Consider the following 23,943-nt stretch of genomic DNA (forward strand, 5'->3'; position numbering starts at 1 on the left):
ATTAAGTTTTAACTGTTTAAGAGATTTTATATTGAATTTTACTTGTGTATGTGATACAGAGGATAATCAACAAAATGAAAAAATACAGCTAAAATTCTCTCAGATTTAAAAATCATTAATACTTGCTAATGTAAAATAATATGAAAAAGAAGTAAATGGGATTTCCTGATGAAGTAACATATTGTCAGGCAATGTCTCTTTTGGTGTTTCTTTTAAACAATAATATTTCCCCAAATTACTCTGAACAATTACCTCAGGAATTTTACTTACCTTTTACTTTAGACTAATTGCCAAAGTCACCATACCTCGACTCCTACTCTCTCCTCAATCTAGAATGCTTGCATTTCAAATTCGTATTTTCCTCTTCTTTGCTAGAGAACTCTAAAGACAAGTGTCTTATACTTGCACATTGTATTAATACTGATTCTGGACATCCTCCCACTCTTAAATACAGATGCTGTCTACTTTGCAAAAGTCAGTTTCTCCATCATTACCAGATGAGTTTACCTTTGGGATTCTGAAAAATTACATGTGATTGGTTCCATCTGACTAAAATTGAAACTCTTATTCTTCACTTTAACAGTTAGATAGCTGTTTCCAAAGAATAATCTTACACAAAATTATGAGAGAATAGAAATACAGAGAGAGACCTTTGAGCACATTAATTTCCATATGTCCTTTATTTACCAAACAAGTTACCAAACAAAATATGAAAAACAGCACATTACTAGAAAATATTTATGGCACTGTAGTTAAATGAATATTTTTAACCTCTTAAATTGAGAATACCCACGCTCAAAAGTCATGCCTCAGATTGAATAATGCATCAGATTTTAAGTCCAGCCATACTGATGGCAAGGAGATGAGTGTTGGGCAGTGTCATTATTTGTTGTTTTGGGTTTTTTGTTTGTTTTTTGTTTGTTTGTTTTTGTTTTTGTTTTTATATAATAGGAACAAATAATTTCTATATATGCACATATCATTGCACTAGATTTGTTTAGAAAAAACTCAGCTTGGGTGGAGTGGTAAGAAGTGGAGAAGACTTAATGCATTAGATCATTGTTAATACTGAGTATAACAGAAATTCTCTGAGTGCAGTGGAGCTCAAGTAGGTGCTCTGTGAGAAAAGAACAGAAACTTAAGTGTTTGAGGTATAACCACTATTGTGATGATTTAGATCTTATTTACTGATTTATTTAATTTTTTTAAACACTACTTTTCGCTAGGTTCAGGCATGGATCAAAACAGCAAAGGATGTATGAAAAAGCTTAGCAGTGTGAATCTTGACAAACTTATAAATGACTTCTCACAGATAGAAAAGGTATGTAAAGTTAGCAAACAGCTGTAGTATGTAAGGGAAAATGCAACAGAGTTTGCCAATGTAGGAAGTTGGGAAGAAAGAAAAATGTACCAAAAAATGAGCAAGGTAAAAATGAAAATGTATTTTGCTAAGCCCTTAAAATATGTATTTAAAATATACCTGGTTTTGGCTCATTTTTTTTAACACATCAAAATGTTTCTTGGTCAGGGGAACAAATATTTGATGTACTATTGCCAAAGTTAAAGAGAAAATATATACTTAAATACCCAGATGTCCATAAACTCAGGAATGATTTTAGTAAGAATTGAAGTAGACCCATCTTTCAATCCTTTACCATTATGACTAACTCTAAAATTTTTTGAATCTCTCCTGTTTTATCTGTTCCCTTTTCCTTCTTTTTTGCCTAAAAACAAACCAATCTGAAGTCCCTCTCCCCAAGTCTAGACAAATGATAGACCAGCCCACAACTACATATTGGGTTTTTCCTTCTCCTCTGCGAGGGAGAGAAGTAGGCATAGTCGTTGAAAAAATATAGGTGGATAAATTGAAGATTTGGGGAGTGGGTTTGTTAAGCAAGAGTAAGAGAAGGAGTAAAACCTACCTCTATGTTCTTTCCTTTTCTTATTATTCTTCACTATTCCTTCTTTTCTTGTGTGCACACAAAAAAAGTTGCCATAATGAAAGAATTTTCCTGATGATGAGTATTTTGAGATAATAATAAACTTTTTTAAAACAAGAAGAGAGAAAAGAAAGAAGTACTGCTGGGATGAGAGGAATTGATGCAAGGTTTTTGAGATTAAATTGGAAATATCTATCATTTTTGAATATTTTAAATAAGAAATAATTGTTCATTTTTTGATGTGATAATAGTATTGTGATATTTTGCAAAAGTCTTATCTCTTAGAGATATGTATGGACGGTGATATTTACAGATGAAATAATATAATGTCAGGGACTTGCTTTGAGATAAATTCAGAAGTGGGGAGACTGAGGAAGTAGGTAGAGGTATAGATGACATAAGACTGGTCATGAATTAATGATTTTTGAAACTGTTTGAAGAGTACATAGAGGCTTATACTATTCAAAAAGATTCCAAAGAAATATGTTTAACAATGTTTATTCATTGTCTGTAAGAGCAAAAAAAAAGTAGAAATAACTCATTCTCCTCCATAGAGACTAGTTAAATAAATTATAGCATATTCAAAAATGAGACTCAATTCAGCTGTTAAAAAGAATGAGGTAGATCCATATGTGCTCACATGACATCATCTCCTAGATAATAGTACTAAGTGGAAGCCAAGATAAGGTGCAGAACAGAATATATGATCGTTTTCTATAATCATACAGTCATAAAATACTTTGGAAACATATATAAGGAATTGTTAACCATGTGACTGAGGGTTGAGTAGTTGGAAAGAAAGGGGTTCAAGTTAGGTCATATTTTTACATTTTATTTATAACTGTTAGTCTGTTTTAATATTGTACAATGTTACTTTTAAACTTAAAAATAAATCAGGAAATTGGCTTATTTAAAAATACATGCTAGATTTAATTATTAGACTTTCGGGTAATAAGTAGTTTGTATTTTCATTATTCTTCATATCCTCAGTAAAAGAATCAAAATAGCAGCATTGATTTGGTAATAATATATATTCTGTTTCTTTGACAGAAAATGATAGAAACCAGTGGAAAGAACAATATACTGGATATCCAGTTGGAAAAGACTAACTGTTTATTAAAAGTAATGCAAACAAATGAGGTCTCAATTAAAGAAGGTTAGTTCTTTACTGCTTGAAGAAATAGTAATTCTAATGAGAATTTTATACCATACATTTGTAAAGTGTTTTAATTCCACATGGGACTTTCCAGACTGTTATCTCATTTTATCTTTAGGATAGCCCTAAAAGACAGGATTAGTACCATTACACTACCTCACTAATTAAGAAATGTAAATGAAAGAAGTTAATCTGTCTGAGCTACTCAGATAAGAAATGGCAGATCAAAGGCTCAGTACAGGCCTGTAAAACTATGCGTGAAAAAGTTGAATTCCAATCTCAAAATTACATGAAAATAAATGTCAGATGGGTCAAAAAATTTGTTGTTATAAATGAAGCCATGCACACATATTTTCTTGTTCTGTCAACTGAGAGAGCCTAGAAGCAATAATACCCCAGTGGCAATGAGCATACCTAGTTCCCAGATCTCAGTTTCTAATACCATTCTCTAATAAAAGGAATAAGGGTTCTTTGAAGAAATGTCTGATTCTAGGACTGGGGCAGGAAATATAAAAGATAAGCCTGAAACATCTTTTATTGTCAAAAGTAAGAAAGTGCTCAAAACAACAAAATCCAACAATGATGGGAGAATGGCAAAAGTGACAAAGGAGCCAACTGAAAGAGCTCTCAATGGGAAAAGCTGGAATAATTTGAGCAACAAAATAGTGTTCGATTATAAAATAAATATCCATGGGTCTATACTGATATAAATAAATTATTTATTAAATAAATAATTGGGGAAAAAGAGATAAATTTCCTGTGCAAACTAATTCCAGATAATTTATGTAGGTAATTTGCCCTCAAGTAGGGAGAGTGCAACACCACATTCATTAAGTGTGGGCTGAGTATAATGACTTCCTTCACTATAGTGAAGCATACAGTATGGAAAGGATGGGGAAGAGGGAACATAACTACACAGTTATTTATCAGTGGAGAAACCTGATAAATACTACCTCAGCCCCATGATTGGGGTCAACATCAAAAGAGATATGTTGATAGTACATACCATTGATGTATATGATGAAAATGGCAATTCACTTCTGTGGCCTTCGTCTCCAAAACCCATAACCCCAGTCTAACCGTGAGATAAACATCAGACAAAACCCCACACAGGGACATTACAAAATACCTGACCAGTACTTGTCAAAACTGTCAAGGTCATCAAAAACAAGGAAACTCTAAGAAACTATCCTAACTAAGAGGAGTCTAAGAAGACATGACAAATAAATGTAAAGTAGTATGGTGGATGAGATCCTAGAATAGAAAAAGGACATTGGGTAAAAACTAAGGAAATTTGAATAAAGTATGGATTTAGTTAATAGTAGTGTATCAACATTTGTTCATTAATTGTAATAAATATACCATATTAATTACAATGTTAATAATAGAGGTGACTAGATATAGGATATATGGCAACTCTCTAATATCTTCCCAGTTTTTCTGTACATCTAAAATTGTTCTAGAACTGAAGCCACCAGAAGTGGGAAAGAGAAAGGGGGAGGGGAGGTTAGTGAGAAATTGTTAAGGGGCCACAAAAAAAGATTACATTGTGTAATGTTGAATATACTAATTATCCTAATTCAAGCATCACATATTGCACACAGGTATTAATATTCAATGCTGTACCCAAGAGATATGTACAAACAATTATGTTTTGATTAAAAAAAGTGAAAATAAAAAACAAAAAAGTTAAAGTTTTTAAAATCAGAAAAATAAATAAATAAAACTGTTCTAAAAAAACAGTTTTATTGAAGATCAAAAAGATGAAACTACAGAAAAACTAGAAAAGAATATAGATATTTAATTTTTATAATGGAGAAGGTCTTTCTCAGTGTGTGACACAACATGTAAAAGCAATAAAAGAAAGGATTTGTATGTATGACATTTTAAAATTAATAACCATTATTTGGAGCAGTTTCAGGTTTACAGAAAAAATTGAGTGAAAGTACAGAGGATCCCCATATACTCTCTCACCCCCTCCAATTTCCCTATTATTAATAATCTTGCATTAGTGTGGTATAATTGATAGGCCAATATCAATACATAATTATTAACTAAAGCTTATAGTTTACACTAGTGTTCACTCTTTCCAAATGTATCCAGCCACCATTTCAGTATCAAACCAAATAATAGTTTCACTGCCCTAAAAAATTTCCAATGTTCCACTTATTTAGCCCTCTTTCCTTCCTCCCCCTGAACCCCCAGCAACCACTTATCTTTTTAACGTCTCTATAGTTTTGCTTTTTCCAGAATGTCATATAGTTAGAATCATACAATATGTAGCCTTTTCAGATTGACTTCTTTCACTTAGCAATATGCATTTAAAGTTCCTACTTGTCTTTTCATGGCTGAATAGCACAATTCCTGTTATTGTATTATTGCATGAGTGTACCGCAGTTTATCCATTCACCTATTAAGGGACACCTTAGTTGCACACAAATTCTGGCCATTATAAATAAAGCTGCTATAAACATCCATGTGCAGACTGTTGTGTGGATATAAGTTTCAGCTCATTTGGGTAAATCCCAAGTAGTGCAATTGTTGGATCACATGGCAAGAGTGTGTTTAACTTTGTAAGAAACTGCCAAACTGTCTTCTAAAGTGGATGTGCCATTTGACATTCCCACCAGCAATGAATGAGAATTTCTGTTGCTCCACATTCTCATCAGCATTTGGTGTTGTCAGTGTTGTGAATTTTGGCCATTCTAATTGGTGCATTGCAGTACTTCATTGTTGTTTTAATTTGCAATTCCCTAATAACAAATGATGTTGAGCACCTTGTCATGTGCTTATTTGCCATCTGTATATTTTCTTTGTTGAGGTATCATTTCATTTTTTAATTTGGTTGTTTGTTTCTTATAGTTGACTTTTCATAGAGTTCTTTGTATATTTTGGATACCAGTCCATTATCTGACATATTTTGCAAAGATTTTTCTCTCAGTCTATGGCTTGTTTTTTCATTCTCTTAAGTATGTTTGAATTTGATGATGGAATAATTCTATGTGTCAAAAAAAAAAGACATATGAAGTAAAATAGCAAAATGTTTGCAACTCATATTACAGGTAAGTTAATGAGAAAAAGAAAAGTAACAATATAAAAATAGGCAAATGGCATGATACAGTAGGTCACAGAAAATAAAAATCAAGTGACTCACAAACATATGAAATTTGAGCTCTCTCATAACTTAAAAATTCTACATGAAATGCCATTTTCACATCAGGTTGAAAATGATCAAAATGTTTGATATCTTATTGGCAAGGATGTAGAGAGGCAGTCATCTCATATATTTCTAATTAGGGGGTAAAACTTCTGTTGAAAATAGATTGGCAATATCTATCAAAACTGAAAATTCAGGGCCGACCCCGTGGTGCACTCGGGAGAGTGCGGTGCTGGGAGTGCAGCAGTGCTGCCGCCGCGGGTTCGGATCCTATGTAAGGATGGCCGGTGCGCTCACTGGCTGAGCGCGGTACGGCCGGTCACAAAAAGACAAAAAAAAAACAAAAACTGAAAATTCATATGCCCTTTGACTTAACCATTACACTTCTAGGAATCTGTGCTAAAGATACACTTTTATATATGCAAAATGATGAATATATTTGTTACTATATTGTTTATAAAAGAAAAAAAGGAAATAATCTAAACTGTCAGTGGAGTTCTTGTTAAATAAGTCACAATATATTTATTTCATGAAATACTATTCAGCTGATAAAATAAATAAAGTAATTTTATATGCCATAGATAATCTCCAAGATACAGTAAATGAAAACAACGATGTGCAGAATATTATGCTATCATTTTTAGGAAATTACATCTTTACACACACACAAACACCCTCTCTTCAATGTATTTGTATATCCCTGGAAAGATACACAGTGTCCCGGCAACTGTGCTTGCCTTGGGGAGAAGGTAACTGATTAGTTTGGGGGCAGAGATTGGAGAGATTTCCACTTTTTCACTATACTTGTGTGTCATGTGTATTATCTGAAAAGAAAAAAGTACTTTTAAAAAAATCCAGCTGTACTTTTTCTAAATCTAATGTCTTTTTCACTAGGTTATAAATAGCAGAAGTAAAAGAATGAGTGAGAATCACAACTTACAGAGCCATTTAGGGAAGAAGAACGAACTATAATATAATTAATTTAATATAAGTATAATTGGATTTATTCAACAATAAAAAGTGGTATTTAGACATTTTATTTTCTACATTTGATGCCAGATAAAGAATTTTTTACCAGTTCAAGATGTTAATAATATTAGTATTGAGGACCAAGTACTGTAGAACATTCTTTACATGCATAATTGCATCTGATATTTATCACTAGCCTATGAAATAGATATTAATACCCAAATTGCTGGTTAATGTTAGAGCCTAAATTAGAGCTCAAAATGATCATAGTCTTCCCAATTTATGTAGTATAAGAAATAGCTTAATATTCTGAACTCTGACTTTTGGGAAGAATTTAATAGGACAGTATTCTTCAAATTACATAGTAAAGTCTAACAGAAAAGATAATGTGAGTTAAGGTTTGCAAAGAGAATTAAAAGTCATTATTCTAAATTAGTGAATGCTATTCACCTTATGAAGAATTTCTTATGGAGCCAAGTTTCCACTGTAGAAAAAAAAATGTGATGAGGGAGCCACCTTGTGTTCTACCTTTGAAAATACACATTTTTGAAACAAGTCCAATATACGTACTTTCGGTTGCGGGGCTGTTTTCAATCTGTTGATCAGTGAGGTAAATTCAGCTACTGTATTTCATGAATTGCTGGATTTATTACTCTAAAAGATACAAATACAAGTAGTGGCAGAGTCTATGCCTCTTTAATTTTTTAATTGTAGCAGCTAGCACGGTAACATACACGAAGCAGATTCTCAGTTAATGTCTATCAAATGTAGTTTAACCATCTTTCTGTTACTGGGAAATAGCAAGATAGAGAAAATGGAAGATGTTAGGAATTTTGCCTGAGTGGGTGGTGGGGATGGTAGGGAGGGCAGGGAGGAGTGAAGAGCCACAGAAATAGAACATTATATCTGCATAAAGTTTTTAACTTCTACAAAACGCCTTCATTTCTATCAGCATAGTTGAAGAAAGTGCATGGAGACTGAGTGCAGAACCTCTAACTGAAAGGTGAAAATTTTGCATTCTCTCTGCACAGTATTGGTTCTTTTATTCAGTCAATAAAACATATGTTGTTTTCAGGCCAGGGCTTCTCTAGAACACTTACCCATATTTTGTTCCAGTTTACTGTGATATTACCTATCTAGCCATCAATCATTCAACAAATATTTGTGAATTGCCTACTATGAAACACAACTATTCTAAATACTAGGAAGAAATAGTAAACAAAACAAAAATAATCCCTGCTTTTGTGGAGCTTATAACCAATAGACTGTTAAAGCCATGGAAGTTTCCACCACTACTGCTTCCCATCAAAGGCGTGGCTGTTGCTGGTGGTAACCAAGAGTATGATCAGGCTCAGATGCACATGTCAGGGTTCTAACACTTGCGTTGAAGTTTCTATCTCACATTATGTCAGAAGTCACTGATACTAAAAATGCTGATGCTTTGTAACACTACTCATTGAGTTGTTACTACTTTTACTGCTATTCTCTTGTTCTAAAACTCATGCATGAGAGTTAAGAGGACAGATTGCACGACAGTGAGTAAGAAAAACATCATCTTATTGTCTTATACCTTCTTACTGGCTCTGGTCTTTTATCATTAAACAAAACTTAATATAATTTGATTCTCTTTTTTTAGGATGTTCTTTCATGGAAGATTTGTATGGAATACTCCATAGTTCCCGAGACATGTATAGGTGTGCCTTACTTCTAGGGCAGATATGGTAAAGGCACATGGGAGAATCCCTACTATATTGTGCCTTAGAAAACACATTACTAAATCTTGGAATTCATTTGACATAAAGAGTGATTTAAAAGTATTTATAATATAATTAACTTTGAGTTGCTTGGTTGCTTTATTAAATCTCATAATTATCAATTAAATGTTATTTTATGTTAATTATTTCAACTGAGAGAATAATTACAAAATGAAAGCAAAGGATGTTCAAATAAATTTATTTTTTTGTGTTTTAGAATGTGCTACTCTTCATGATATGATAAAAGGGCTACAGCAGACCATTGAATATCAACACAATTTGAAAGGTGAGTTAGGAAACAAAAATGTTAAAATGCATGATTTACTTGAGCATCTTTAAAACTAAAGGGGGTTTTATATCATTGACAGTAAGTTTCTTTTAATTTGATCATATTCAATTCATCAGCTAAGGGCAGGACTCCTTACTGCTTAAAAATAGTTTCCTAAATTATTATGAAATAATAAATGCTATGCTGGCTGAACAGAATGATTCAGTAATGTTCTATCTATAAAACATCAAGAGATGTTTTATAATACATCATGATAGTTATTTTTATTGCTTTCAGATGTTTAGAAGTATACCGTATTTATTGTCTATGGCACTCTTTGTCTTTAATAATCCTGTGTTCAGTTTTGAATGGTGGGTATTTACTAGTTAAACCATGAATATTCTATTTAAACCACAGTGATAGTTTACTGTTTAATTTTTTTGTCATAGACTAAGATCGTATTTGTGGAAGTGAAGCCACCACATTCAGCTTACCTTCATTTTAATAATCATATTAACTCAATATGCCTACCGTTGATTAAACAGAGAGACCCATTGTACTGTTCTGATTCAGCTGTGCAATGGCTGTGAGATTTTCCTCACTATATTACAGATTAGACTGAATTGCTTTAAAGGCCCCCTTCCAACATACAGCTCTCATCAAATAAGTATTTCTTATGTTAGACCTCTTCCTTTATCATAAAGAATGCACCTTACATATGTAAATGAGATAGAATATTGATCTTATATGTCATTTCTTTAATTTGGCATGTTATTTCTTACTGTCTTTGTAATTTTCTGGTTGAGATGTACCTTAAGAAATACTATTAGTTCTTACTTTTTCCACATTTCCGTCCCCTAAAATGGGGGCTTTTATTCCCCCATCTCAATGCTATGGGCTCAGAACAACTTTCACCTTCTTTGTGACTATAATATAACACCCAGCTAGATTAAATGAATATATGAAGGCTCATAATTTTTCCAGACCTCTTATTCTAGGATTAAATTGTATTTCATTTAACTCTTCCCAGGATTTCATTCAAACAAAACATCTATTAGAAATTAATGTTAAATACATTGAAGTTCCAGAAAATCAGTTATTAATATATTATACATTATTTTTTGGTAAAAGGATATCAAAATATTGACCAACAGTCTAGCATACCATTTTTTCACAAATGGTAGTACAAGTTGTTCTTCCAGCTTTATTGAGATATAGCTAACAATTAGAAACTGTGTTTATTTAATATGTACAACTTGATGATTTGATGTACATCTACATTGTGAAATATTCAACACAACCAAACTAATGAACATATCAATCACCTCACATTTTTACTTTTGTGTGTGTGTGGTGGGGGGAGGTGAGAACACTTAAGATCTACCCTTTTAGCAAATTTCAAGTACACAATACAATATAGTTAACTATAGTCACATTGTTAAACTTTAGATCTCCAGAACTAATTTCTCCTGCACAACTGAAACTTTGTATGTCTTGACCAATATCTCATGTCTTCAGCCCCCAGTAACCACCATTCTACTCTTTGTTTCTATGAACTCGACTTTTTTAGATTCCACATATAAGTGAAATCATGCAGCATTTGTCTTTCTGCATCTGGCTTATTTCACTTAGCATAATTTCCTCCAGGTTCATCCATGTTTTCTCAAATGGCAAGATTTTCTTTTTTAAGGCTGAATAATTTTCTCGTGTGTGTGTGTGTGTGTGTGTGTGTGTGTGTGTGTGTGTGTGTGTGTCACATTTTATTTAGCCATTTATCCATTGGCAAACATTTAGGTTGCTTTCATATCTTGGCTATTGTGAATAATGCTGAAATAAATATGGGAGCACGGATATCTCTTTGAGATACTGATTTTCTTTCCTTTGGATATATACCCAGAAGAGACATTGCTGGATCATATGGTAGTTCTATTTTTAATTTTTTGAGGACTGTACACTGTCTTCCATAATGGCTGTACCAATTTATATTCCCACCAATAATAAAGATTTCCTTCTTTCCATATTATCTTTCTGATAATAGCCATTCCAACAGGTGTGAAGTGATATCTCGTGGTCTTCGTTTCTATTTCCCGGATGATTAATGAAGTTGAACAGCTTTTTATATACATATTGCTATTTGTGTGTCTTCTCTTGAGAAATGTCTATTCAGGCCCTTTACTCATTTTTTGATCAGGTTATTTGTTTTCTTGCTATTGAGTTGTTTGAGTTCTTTATAAGTTTTGGATGTTAACTGCTTATCAAATATTTGGTTGGCAGATATTTTCTCCATTCTGTGGATTGCCTTTTCACTCTGTGGATTGTTTCTTTTGCTGTTCAGAAGATGTTCAGTTTGATGCAAGCCTGTTTGTCTATTTTTGCTTTCATTGCCTGTGCTTGTGGTGTCATATTCAAAAAGTCATTGCCCAGACCAGTGTCAAGAAACTCTCCCTATGTTTTCTTCTGGTGATTTTATGGGTTCAGATTTCACATTTAAGTCTTTAATCCATTTTGAGTTGATTTTTGTATATGGTGTGAGATAAGGGTCCAATTTCATTCTTCTGTTTATGGATATCCAGTTTTCTCAACACCATTTACTGAAGAAAATATTCTTTCTCCATTGTGCATTCTTGGCACTCTTGTTGAAGATCAGTTGATGACAAATACATGATTTATTTCTGGGCTCTCTATTCTGTTCCATGGTCTATATGTCTGTTTTTATGCCAGTACTATACTGTTATAACTAGTGTAGCTCTGTAATATATTTTGAAATCAGGAGATGGACGGCTCCAGCTTTGTTCTACTTGCTCAAGATTGCTTTGGCTATTGGAGGTCTGTGTGACTTTTATGATTGTTTTATCTACTTCCATAAAGAATACCATTGGGATTTTGATAGGGATTGCATTAAATATATAGACCACTTTGGGCAGTGTGGACATTTTAGCAGTATTCATTTATTTTATCTATTAGTACAGTATATTTTTCATTTATCTTTCTTCCTTATCTTCTTTAATTTCTTTCATCGGTGCTTTATAATTTTCAGTGTACAAGTCTCACCTCTTTGCACAAGTCTCTCACCTCTTTGGTTAAGCTTATTCCTGAGTATCTTATCCTTTGTTTTGCTATTGTAAATTGGATTGACTTTTTAATTTTTTTTCAGATATAGAAGTGTGATTGATTCATTTATTAATTCTAAGTTGTTTTTTTTTTCCTTTGAGTCATTAGAGTTTTCTAAGTATATGATCATATCATCTACAAATAGAGATAATTTTACTTCTTTCTTTCTGATTTGGATGCCTTCATTTCTTTCTCTTGCGTAATTGCTCTGACTAAGACTTCCAGTATCATGCTGTAAAGAAATGGCAAAAGTGCTAAACACACTCTTGAACATAAATTGGGTCAAAGAAGAAATCTAAAGAGAATTTAAAAAGCATCTGAGACAAATTGAAAATGAAAATGCAACATACCAAAACCTATGGGATGCAGCAAAAGCAGTTCTAAGAAGGAAGTTTATAGCAATGAATGCCTAGATTAAAAAGGAAGAAAGATATCAAATAAACAACCTATCTTTACATCTCAAGAAACTAGAGAAAGAACAATAAACTAAGTCCAGTTAGCAGAAGGAAGGAAATAGTGAACATTAGGGGAGAAGTAAATCAAGTAGAGAATTAAAACCAATAAAAACTCAACAAAATGAAAGTTGTTTTTTTAAAATATAAACCAAATTGGCAAACCCTTAACTAGACCAAGAAAAAAAGAATGAAGATTTAAATAAATAAAATCAGAAATGAAGGAGGAAACATTACAATGGATGCCTCAGGGGGAGGGAAATAGAGTCATCAGGGACTATTATAAACAATTTTATGCTGACAAACTGGGTAACCTAGAAGAAACAGACAAATTCCTAGAAACATACAACCTACCAAAACTAAGTCAAGAAATAGAAATACTGAACAGACCAATATCAAATACGGATATTGAATGAATAATCGAAAATCTCCCAACAAAGAAAAGCCCAGTACCAGATGGCTTCATGGATAAATTTTATCAAACACTCAAAGAAAAATTAATACCAACTCTTATTAAACTCTTTTAGAAAATAAAAGAGGAAACACTTCTAAACTCATTCTGTGAGGCCAGCATCATCCTGATACAAAAACCAAAGACTGCAAGAAAATAAAACTACAGGCCAATATTCCTGATGAACCAGATGCAAAAATCCTCAATAAAATACTAGCAAACCAAATTTAATAACACATTAAAAGGATCATATATCATTACCAAGTGGGATATATCCCTGGAATGCAAGGATAGTACAAATCAATCAATGTGATATACCACATTAGCAAATGAAACAAAAACAAAAACCCACATGAACATCTCAATAGATGTTGAAAAAGCATTTGACAAAGTTCAACATCCATTCATAATTTTTTAAAACTCTCAACAATGTAAGTATAGGTATAAAAGGTAATAGATATAGAAGGAACTTACTTCAATGCAATAAAGGTCATATGTGAAAAGCCCACAGCTAACAGCATAATCAATGGGAGAAAACTAAAAGCTTTCCCTTTAAGATTCAGTACAAGGTAAGTACAAATTTTTAAATAGCCATTCTTGAGAATGTATATATTAGTCCATTTCTGTTACTTATAACAAAATCCATGGAACTGGGTGATTTATAAAGAAAAATCAAATTTATTGCTTACCGTTGCTGAGGCTGGGAAGTCCAAAGTCCATCTGGTGGTGGCAACAATGACCCAGAGGTCTCACATTGCAAGATGGTGGAAGCAGAGGGAGCAGAGAGAGACTCTCCTCTCTCTTCTTTTAAAGCCCTCAGAACCATGCTCCTGATTACCATTTTTAATCTATTCACTACTGCACCATCCTATAATCTAATCACCTCTTCAAGGCCCCACCTTTCAATTACCATAACAGGATCTCCCACCTCTTAACAATCACAGTGGGGGCCAAGTTTCTAATACATAAAACTTGGGGGATACAATTCAAGCTTCAGGGAGTTTGGGGAGGACATAATTCAATCTATTACAATGGATATCCTCTGGTGCCTCTCAGGAAGAAATGGGGATTCACTGAGTTCATTTTCCCACTGTTTCTGCAAGGCTTGGTTGAGCAAAGTGATGGTTGTAAACTACCTATATTTGACCTCTTTAACCCAATTGATTACCCAGGTAGTACAGTTAACTTGCTTATTTAAGCTACCCAGTGTTCTCTCCAGTAACTGTTTCCTCTTCTTAATAGAAATCTGATTTTTTTTCTGACATTCACCTTTTGTTCAATTAACCATATGCCTCAGAAGAAGTTGATTGCACCCTATTTTCAAGGGAGGACTTCTGGAATAATTTTCCACTCTCCCTAAAGATGAGTTGTGTTCTTCTTGTTATAAAATTGCATATGATGCCTGAAAGTATTTCAGACTTCTTGCTTCCAGCCTAAAAATTGTGCCAGCACTGAGAATGGCAAGAAAGACTATGAGAATCTGGTTTCTTGGTAACGTTATTGAGCTGGTGGATCAATTACTCTCTGAGTTTAAGAGTTTTTTCAGTTACAATGAGAGAAATAATAACTTTCTTTATTCTCATCCATCAATCTTTTCAGTAGGGACTTATGGATTAGGAGTAAAAGATGATCAACTGAGCTATAGAAAAAAGATTACAATTCCTATTTGCATTAATTTTTATCTAAAAAAAATCAAAGCAAGTAATTTTATGAAAGTTTTATAAATAAAATAATATTCTTTATAATATGTATAAGTCAGTTATGTGTCATTTTGGATATACAAGGTGCTTCCTCTGAGAATGAGAGTTCTAAAACTGAACAGTTGCTTGTTAATTTTTCCTCCAGTCTCAATGTAAAGACATGTAGTACAGTTTACCTGTAGCTGGATATGAGAGTTTACAGATAATATTAGCTACTTCTAATCAAATTATTCTTTTCAAATGGACAAGTGGATTTCAAGAAATACAACACATATTGAGGATAACAACAGCAACAATAATGATAATGATGATGATAATAATAATAATAATAATAATAATAATAATAATAATAATAATAATAATAATACAAGCACAAGCCAAAAAAAAAGTATGAGAGCTGTCACATTTCCTACCACTGTAAAAGTTCTTCATCAGGTACATTAATAATTAAAAATAATGAAAATATATTAAACCTGATGAAATAGCAGCCAAAAGTGGCCAAGTAACTGATTTTGGAAGAAAATTAGTCCATAGAAAGGCCATTTGATATTTAGAAATGGTTCCATCATTAAGCAATTTGAGGGCTGAAAATGTATTGACTGTAAGTACTCTGGCCTGCACATTAAACTTGGAAACAGAACTCTAACTTCAACGAAAATCCTTCAAATAGACCTTAAGTTTCATATAAGGAAGATGTAAGGATCTTAGAAGTTGCCGCTGCATCCTAACAATAAGTAAAAAGTTGAATGAACTGAAAAATCAACAATTCTTCTTAGATTCAACAGAGAAGTGGGGTTACAGGGCAAACCACTGCCTTCAAAGTTGGAGACAGACAAACACATACAATCACAACTTATCAGAGAAGTTGTGAGCAAAACCCCAAACAGAAACATTCCCAAGTATCAGGAAGACTCCAAGTAGGAAACCCTAAACTGTAATTGATTAACTGCTGGAGGCTCAATATGGGCAAATCTAAGAGAAAAAAAACTTCAAGGAGAATTAACCAGGGGTGGGAAGGGCAACACGTTTACGGATTTTACCTCTAGGAGATCTACTAAGTTCTCACAGTGAAGATCTGAGAAAAATCTCCTTGGGCTTCTGGAAGGGGGAGGGGAATTAACCATTTTGAAATGAGCTACAGCATCTTCTTAACAAGACCTGCCCCAAAAGAAACTATTTTACCAGAGACTAACCTACTGGGGTCTTATCAGAGGCTAATGTATGTGGGGGAAGGGAAATATTCTATTTCAGCCCTCTCTAGCCTTGCATATCTAGTCAGGGTCCACTCCAGCCCACTCTAGCCATCCTTTCCCACCTGCAGGAGGGGGGACTGAGAACCATGTGTGTAATACACAGTTCAGAGGCATAGGCTCACTAAAAGACTGAGATCTAAGCATAAAACTATAGAGTGCTTCCTTTCCCTCACAGGCATATTTACTGGCGTTCCATTTACCAGTACTTCATGTCCCACTTTTTAAAAAAATTACAAGGCATACTAGAAGGAATAACACACAGTTTGAAGAGACAGACCAAGCATAAGAACCAGACTCAGATATGTCTTGGAAGCAGGAAAGAAGCAGAGCATTCCCAGGGTCCTAAGGCAGGCACTGAAGGCTGCCTTCTCTACCCAGAAGCGGACAAGAAGCAGAGCACACCCAGGGTCCTAAGGCAGGAGCTTAGGGACGCCCCTTCTGCCTACAACCAGGCAAGCAGAGGATGCCCCAGGGTCCTAAGGCAGGAGCCAAGGGCAGCACCTTCCACCCAGAAGCAGGCAAGAAGCTGAGCACACCCAGCATCCTAAGGCAGGAGCCAAAGACAGCACCTTCAACCCAGAAACATACAAGAAGCAGAGCACACCTATGGTCCTAAGGCAGGAGCAAAGAGTAGCACCCTTCCATCTGGAAGCAGGCAAGGAGCACACCAAAAAACACCACTTCCACAAGGGTGTCCTACCACAGCCACTTCCAAAGCCACAGCTCCACTAAAGCAGCTCAGTGCCACAGCAGTAGCCACAGCCACTGTGCAGGTGGCCTGCCAGACACTCAACTGCATTGACACAAGGAGAATCATCAGTGCAGACCAGAAAAAGAAGATGTCTCTCTCCTCAAAGCCTACTCCAGAGTAATAGAAGAAGCAACTGCTCTACCAGATGACTGGACATCAATGAAGAGATACTAGAAATATGAAAACCCAAGAAAATATGATAGCACCAAAAGAATACAGTAATTCTCAAATGCCAGACTCTATCAAGCAGGAAACACTTGAAATGACTGAGAAGGAATTCCAAGCAACAATCTTAAGGAAATTCACTGTGAGATGAGAAGACTCAGCTAGACAACATAATGAAATGAGAAAAAAAATCCAGGATATGAAGGAAGAAATTAGCAAAGAGATTAATACCTTAAAAAAGAACATAGCAGAACTCATGGAACTGAAAGATTAACTCAATGAAATAAAAATCACAACTGTTAGCTTAAGCGGCAGGCTAGAACAAGCAGAAGAAAGAATTTCTGATCTTGAAGATAGTCTTTTTGAAATTACCCAGGCGGACAAGAAAAAGGAAAAAAGAATTTTAAAAAATGAAGAAAATCTAAAAGAGCTAGCACACAACCTTAAACACACAAATATTCAAATCATGGGTGTTCCAGAAGGGGAGGAGAAAGGAAAAGGTATAGAAAACCTATTCAACAAAATAATAACAGAAAACTTCCCAGGTATAAGGAGAAACACAGACCTTCAGATCCAGGAGGATCAAAGATCCCCAAACAGATTCAACTAAAAAAGATCTTCTCCAAGACATATTATAGTCAAACTGGCAAAGCTCAAAGACAGAGAATCTTAAAAGAAGCAAGAGAAAAGTGTCAAGTCACCTATAAGAGAGTCCCTATCAGACTAATAGTAGACTTTTCAACAGAAACTCTACAGGCCAGAAGAAAATGATACATTCAAAATACTAAAAAACGAACAAACAAACAAAAACTGCCAGCCAAGACTACTGTACCCAGCAAGGCTACGCTTCAGAAATGAGGAAAAATAATGTATTTTCTAGACAAACAAAAACTGCAGGAGTTCACTACCACATGACCAGACCTACAAGAAATTCTCAAGGAAGTCCTGCATATATAATCCAGAAAATGGTAAATAGTACCATAAATACACAAGGAAGAACAAAACCCATAGGTAGAACAAAAATGCAAACAAGAGAAAGAAACTAAATCTTACCACCACAAAAAACCATAATGACAATTTAATAATGCACCTGCTTTACTTATGATTTTAGTAATTTTGGTCTTCTCTCTTTTTTTTCTTGGCCAATCTAGATAAAGCATCGACTTTTTTCAAGAATCAACTTCTGGTTTTGTTGATTTTATCCATTGTTTCTTAATTCCCTATTCAGATATTTCTGTTGCAATCTTTGTTATTTCCTACTTATATTTGCTTTTGATTGATTTTGCTCTTTTTTTTTCTATTTTCTTAAGATAGAAGTTTACGTTACTGATTTGAGATTTTTCTTATTTTTAACATAGGTGTTTACAAGTATAAATTTTCCTCTAAGCACTGCATAAGCCCTGCATCCTATAAATATTGATATGTTTTTATATCAAAGTACTCTCTAATTCCCCTGTGATTTTTCTTTTTGTCCATTGTTTATTTAGGAGAGTGTTGTTTAATTTCCACACATATGTGAATTTTTAAAATTTCCTTCTGTTATTGTGGTCAGAGAACATATTTTCTATGATCTTAGTCTTTTTAAATGTATTAAGACTTGTTTTATGGCCAAAAATTATTTTCTAATTTTTAAAAAATGAACAAATTACTAATATCAGAAATGACAGAGAGGACATTACTATAGATTCCATGGACATTTGAAGGATAATAAAGGAATACTATGAACAACTGTATGCCCATAAATTTGATAACCTATGTGCAATGGACTAATTCTTTAAAAGACACAATCTGACAAAACTCATACAAGAAAATATAAAACAATCTGAATAGTCGTATATCTATTAAAGAAATTTAGTAAATAATTAGTAACCTTTCAAAACAGAAAGTACCAGGCCCATATGGATTTACTGGTGAATTCTACCAAACATTTAAGGATGAAATTATACCAATTCTCTGTAATCTCTTCCAGAAATAAAAGCAGAAGTAATGCTTCCTAACTCATCCTATGAGGCCAGCACTACCCTAACACCAACACCAGCAAAAGATATTACAAGAAAAGAAAACTACAGACCAGTATCTCTCAGGAACATAGATGCAAAAACCTTCAACAAAATATTAGCAAATCAAATCCAACAATGTATAAAAAGATTTATACACCATGAGCAAGTGATATTTATCCCAGGTATTTAAGGTTGGTTCAACATTTGAAAATCAACTAATGTAATCTATCACTCCAACAGGCTAAAGAAGAAAAATCCCATGATTATATTAACAGATGTAGAAAAAAGCATTTGACAAAATTCAACACCCAATCATAATAAAAACTCCTAGCAAACTAGGAATAGAGGGGAATTTCCTCAACTTGATTAATAACGTCTACAAAAAAATTACAGCTAATATCATACATAATGTAAGAAACCAGACACTTTCCCTCTAACACAGAGAGACAAGGATGTCCCTTCTCACCATTCCTTTTCAGCATATACTTGAAGTCCAAGACAACACAGTAAAACAAGAAAAGGAATTGAAAGGTATACAGATTGAGAAGGAAGATATGAAACTTTGTTCACAGACAACATTATTATCTATGTAGAAATTTCCAAAGAATTGATAACAACAACAAAAACCTCCTGGAACTAACAAGTGATTACAGCAAGGTTACAGGATACAAAGTTAATATATAAATTCAATTGCTTTCCTATATACCAGAAATGAACAAAGGTAATTTGAAATTAAAAACATAATACCATTTATATTAGCACCCTCAAAAAGAATAGGTATAACTCTAACAAAATATATGCAAGATATATATGAGGAAAACTACAAAATGCCGATGAAAAGAATCAAAGAAGGCCTAAATAACTGAAGACATAGTTTATGTGCATGGACAGGAACATAATTATGGGCAAAATTATGGAGAATTTCAGCTGGGGATGACAGATCACTAAACCAAATATGGGGCACATCTGAGTGCAGGGCCCCATGTCATAGGTCCCATGCCCAGGAAAGTGTTGCTTGGACATTCATGTTTCTTAGATTCCATTGCTTTCTTTTTATATTTGAAGCAAGTTCTTATTTATATGTAAAATGTGGCCTCTCATGTCTGTCAAATCTGCTACTTACTTAGATGTAGACAGAACACGCTTACTTTATATTCACTTTGAGTCTCGCTGAACTCCTAAGCATCATGAGTCCACTGGGATTCTGCACTCAGGGGGATTGCAAACAATGTGTGAATGTGGTGGAAAGAACAGAAGACGCTATTGCTTATATCTCCTCTGCTTATGTGCATTCTCCATTTTCCCCTGGACTTCACTTACAAATTCAGAGACAAAACTATTAAGAATTTTAAGACAGTGATAACAGAGTACTAAAACAAGTATGGCATATTTATGAGCACAGGGCTCTGTACAACTGCACAGATCACACTACTATAAAGCTGGTCCTGCCTATAGGTAAGTAGGAAGAGAATTGGATAGATACTTTGGTCAGAAGCCAATGCTGAGGAGTCATTGCTTCAATATAGCACAAAAGTTAGCTCTAAATTTTCTAGAAACCAAGGTAAAACAAAACAAAACAAAAAATAATTTGGTGAGTTATTTACTATCAAAATGATTTTAAAAATAAAATAAATAGAGAGAGGGCCGAGAGCTGCCAGGCCCATGTGCTCGCCCACCCCCAAAGCACCCACGCCAGAGCAGGTAGGCACTGCCGCAGGACGCCCCAGCCCAGGTCAGTGTGTGCCACCCAGAAAGGCCTAGAGAGCTACCAGACCCATGCGCCCCCATGAGGCACCTGCATTGGAACAGGTAGGCACTGCTGTGGGACTCCAGTCCCAGGCCAGTCCCCATGGCCCAGAGAGGCACAAGCCACCCACCCACAGGCACCAAGGCAGCTGTGCCAAATTGGCAGTCCCAGCAGTATCCTAGCCAGACATTAGGGCCAAATGAGTGGACTGTGAAATCACCTGCCACAATGACTAAACAGCAAAGGAAAGATACCAGAAATATGAAAAATCAAGAAAGTACACCACCAAAGGTAATTATAACTCTCAAGCTCTAGCTCCTATAGAACAGGAAGTCCTTGAAATGACCAATAAGGAATTTCAAGTGATAATTCTAAGGAAACTAAATGAGATACAAGAAAACTCAGTTAGACAACACAATGAAATGAGAAAAAGTATACAGGACCTGAAAGTAGAAATGTACAAAGAAATCAATGCCCTGAAAAAGAATGTAGCAGAGTTTGCAGTGCTGAAGAATTCATTCAATGAAATAAAAAACACAGCAGAGAGTTTAACCAGCATGCTAGAACAAGCAGAAGAGAGAATTGCTTGGTACCTTTGTCAAAGATCAGTTGGTTTTAAGTACCTGGGTTGATTTCTGGGTCCTCTATTCAGTTCCATTGGTCCATGTGTTTGTTTTTATACCAGTACCATGCTGTTTTGATTACTATAGCTTTGCAATATAATTTGAAGTCCGGTAATATGATGCCTCCGGTTTTATTTTATTTTTTTGCTCAGTATTACTTTGGCTATTCAGGATCTCTTGTTGTTCCGTATGAATTTTAGGATTGTTTTTTCTATTTCTATTAAGAATGTTACTGGTATTTTGATGGAGATTGCATTGAATCTGTAGATCACTTTGGGTAATATGGACATTTTTACCACACTAATTCTTCCAATCCATGAACAAGGAATCTTTCCAGCTTTTGGTGTCCTCTTTAATATCTTTCAGCAGAATTTTGTAGTTCTTATTGTAGAGATCTTTCACCTCTATGGTTAAATTTATTCCTAGATATTTTATTATTTTGGTAGCTGTCATAAATGGGCTTGCTTTCTTGATTTTATTTTCTGTTTGTTCGTTGTTGGTATATAAGAACATTACTGATTTTTGTGTATTGATATTGTATCCTGAAACCTTACTGAATTCACTTATCAGCTCTAGGAGTTTTTTGGTTGAGATTATGAGTTTTTCTATGTCCAGGATCATGTCATCTGTGAACAGTGACCATTTGACTTTGTCTTTTCCAATTTGAATGCCTTTTATTTCTTTTTCTTGCCTGCTTGCTATGGCTAATACTTCCAATACTATGTTGAATAGGAGTGGTGAGAATGGGCATCCTTGTCTTGTTCCTGTTCTTAAAAGAAAAGCTTTCAGTTTTTCCCCGTTTAGGATAATGTCAGAAATACCTCTCACCATATACAAAAATCAACCCAAAATGGATTAAAGATTTAAGTGTAAGACCTGAAACTTTAAAATTCCTAGAAGAAAATATAGGGGAAATACTTCAGGATGTAGGACTGGGCAAAGACTTTATGAATAAGACCCCAAAAGCACAAGCAACAAAAGAAAAAAATTAATAAATGGGATTATACCAAACTATAAGGCTTCTGAACAGCAAAGGAAACAATCAACAGAATGAAAAGACAACCTACCGAATAGGAGAAAATATTTGCAAACCGTACATCCAGTAAGGGATTAATTTCCAGAATAAACCAGGAACTCAAAAGCCCTGCCCACTGCTGGAGCAGGAGCCAAGCTGAGCAGTGTACTTTGTGCCACTGGGGATGCATACTGAAGCCCTAGAAAGCCCTGCCCATGGCCCAAGCAGGAGCCAAAGTGAGCAGCATACCAGGCACCACTAGAGGCCCAGACTGAAGACCCAGAAAGCCCCTCCCACCATGTGAGCAGGAGCCAAGGTGGTCCACCACAGCCACTGCCACACCTACTGCCACTGCAAGGATGGCTCACTACCACAGTAGCAGCCAGGGCCACCCTACAGGCAGCCTACCACACACTTAACTGCATTGATACAAGAAGAATCACCAGCAGAGCCTGAAAAAAGAGGAAGAAGTCTTTCTCCTCATAGCCCACTCCAGAGTAATAGAAGAAACAAGTGCTCAACCAGATAACCAAACATCAACAACAACAACAACAAAAAACCACTAGAACTACAAATAAATGAGAAGATATGACACCACAAAAGGAATACAGTAATTCTTAAGTACCAGACCTCATTGAGCAGGAAACTCTTGAACTGTCAGAAAAGGAATCAGAGTAACTGTCTTAATAAAATTTATCTTAAGAAATAAGAAAATATCCAATTAGAGAACACAATGTAACAGGAAAAAGTATCCAGGGTATGAAGGAGAAAATTTACAAAGAGACTAAAGCCTTAAAGAAAGAATGTAGCCACACTCCTAGAAGTGAAGGATTAACTCAATGAAATAAAAAAACACAGCAGAGAGCTTGAGCAGCACGCTAGTACAAGCAGAAGGAAGAATTTCAGATCTTGAGATGATCTTTTTGAAATAACCTAGGTGGACCAGAAAAAGGAAAAAAAGAATTTTAAAAAGTTGAAGAAAATTTAGGAGAGTTAGCAGACAACCTCAAGCACACAAACATCTGAATCATGGGTATTCCAGAGGGGAGGAGAAACCTGTTGGATACTGCAAAAGCAGTACTAAGAGAGAATTTTATTGCAATAAACATTTACATCAAAAGAATAGAAAGACTGCAAATAAATGACCTAATGCTACACCTCAAATAACTAGAGAAACAACAATCCAATCCTAAAAGTAGTAGATGGAAAGAAATAATTAAGTTCAGAGTAGAATGAAAAGATATAGAGACAAAAAAAAATGATGCAAAAGACCAATGAAATGAAAAGCTGGTTTTATGAGAAGATAAATAAAATAGACAAACCATTAGCTAGGTTAACAAAAAAAAGAGAGAGAGAGAGAGAGAGAGAGAGAGAGAAGAACCAAAAAACAAAACTCAGACATGAAAAGGGAGATATTACAACCTATATAAC

General features: G+C 34.5%; 1 protein-coding gene across 1 annotated transcript in view; it reads left to right on the forward strand.

Moving 5' to 3' along the window:
• Window positions 1–1,234: 1,234 nt before the first annotated feature.
• The window catches only part of CCDC152 (coiled-coil domain containing 152), a 42,749-nt gene continuing 20,040 nt past the window's right edge, over window positions 1,235–23,943 (forward strand). Inside the window, exons 1-3 of the mRNA XM_063083665.1 lie at window positions 1,235–1,321; window positions 2,991–3,096; window positions 9,194–9,262. Coding sequence (XP_062939735.1) covers window positions 1,235–1,321; window positions 2,991–3,096; window positions 9,194–9,262 — 262 coding nt within the window. The remainder of the gene's footprint in view (window positions 1,322–2,990; window positions 3,097–9,193; window positions 9,263–23,943) is intronic.

Source organism: Cynocephalus volans, chromosome 2, assembly GCF_027409185.1.
Source record: "Cynocephalus volans isolate mCynVol1 chromosome 2, mCynVol1.pri, whole genome shotgun sequence".
Classification (NCBI taxonomy): domain Eukaryota; kingdom Metazoa; phylum Chordata; class Mammalia; order Dermoptera; family Cynocephalidae; genus Cynocephalus; species Cynocephalus volans.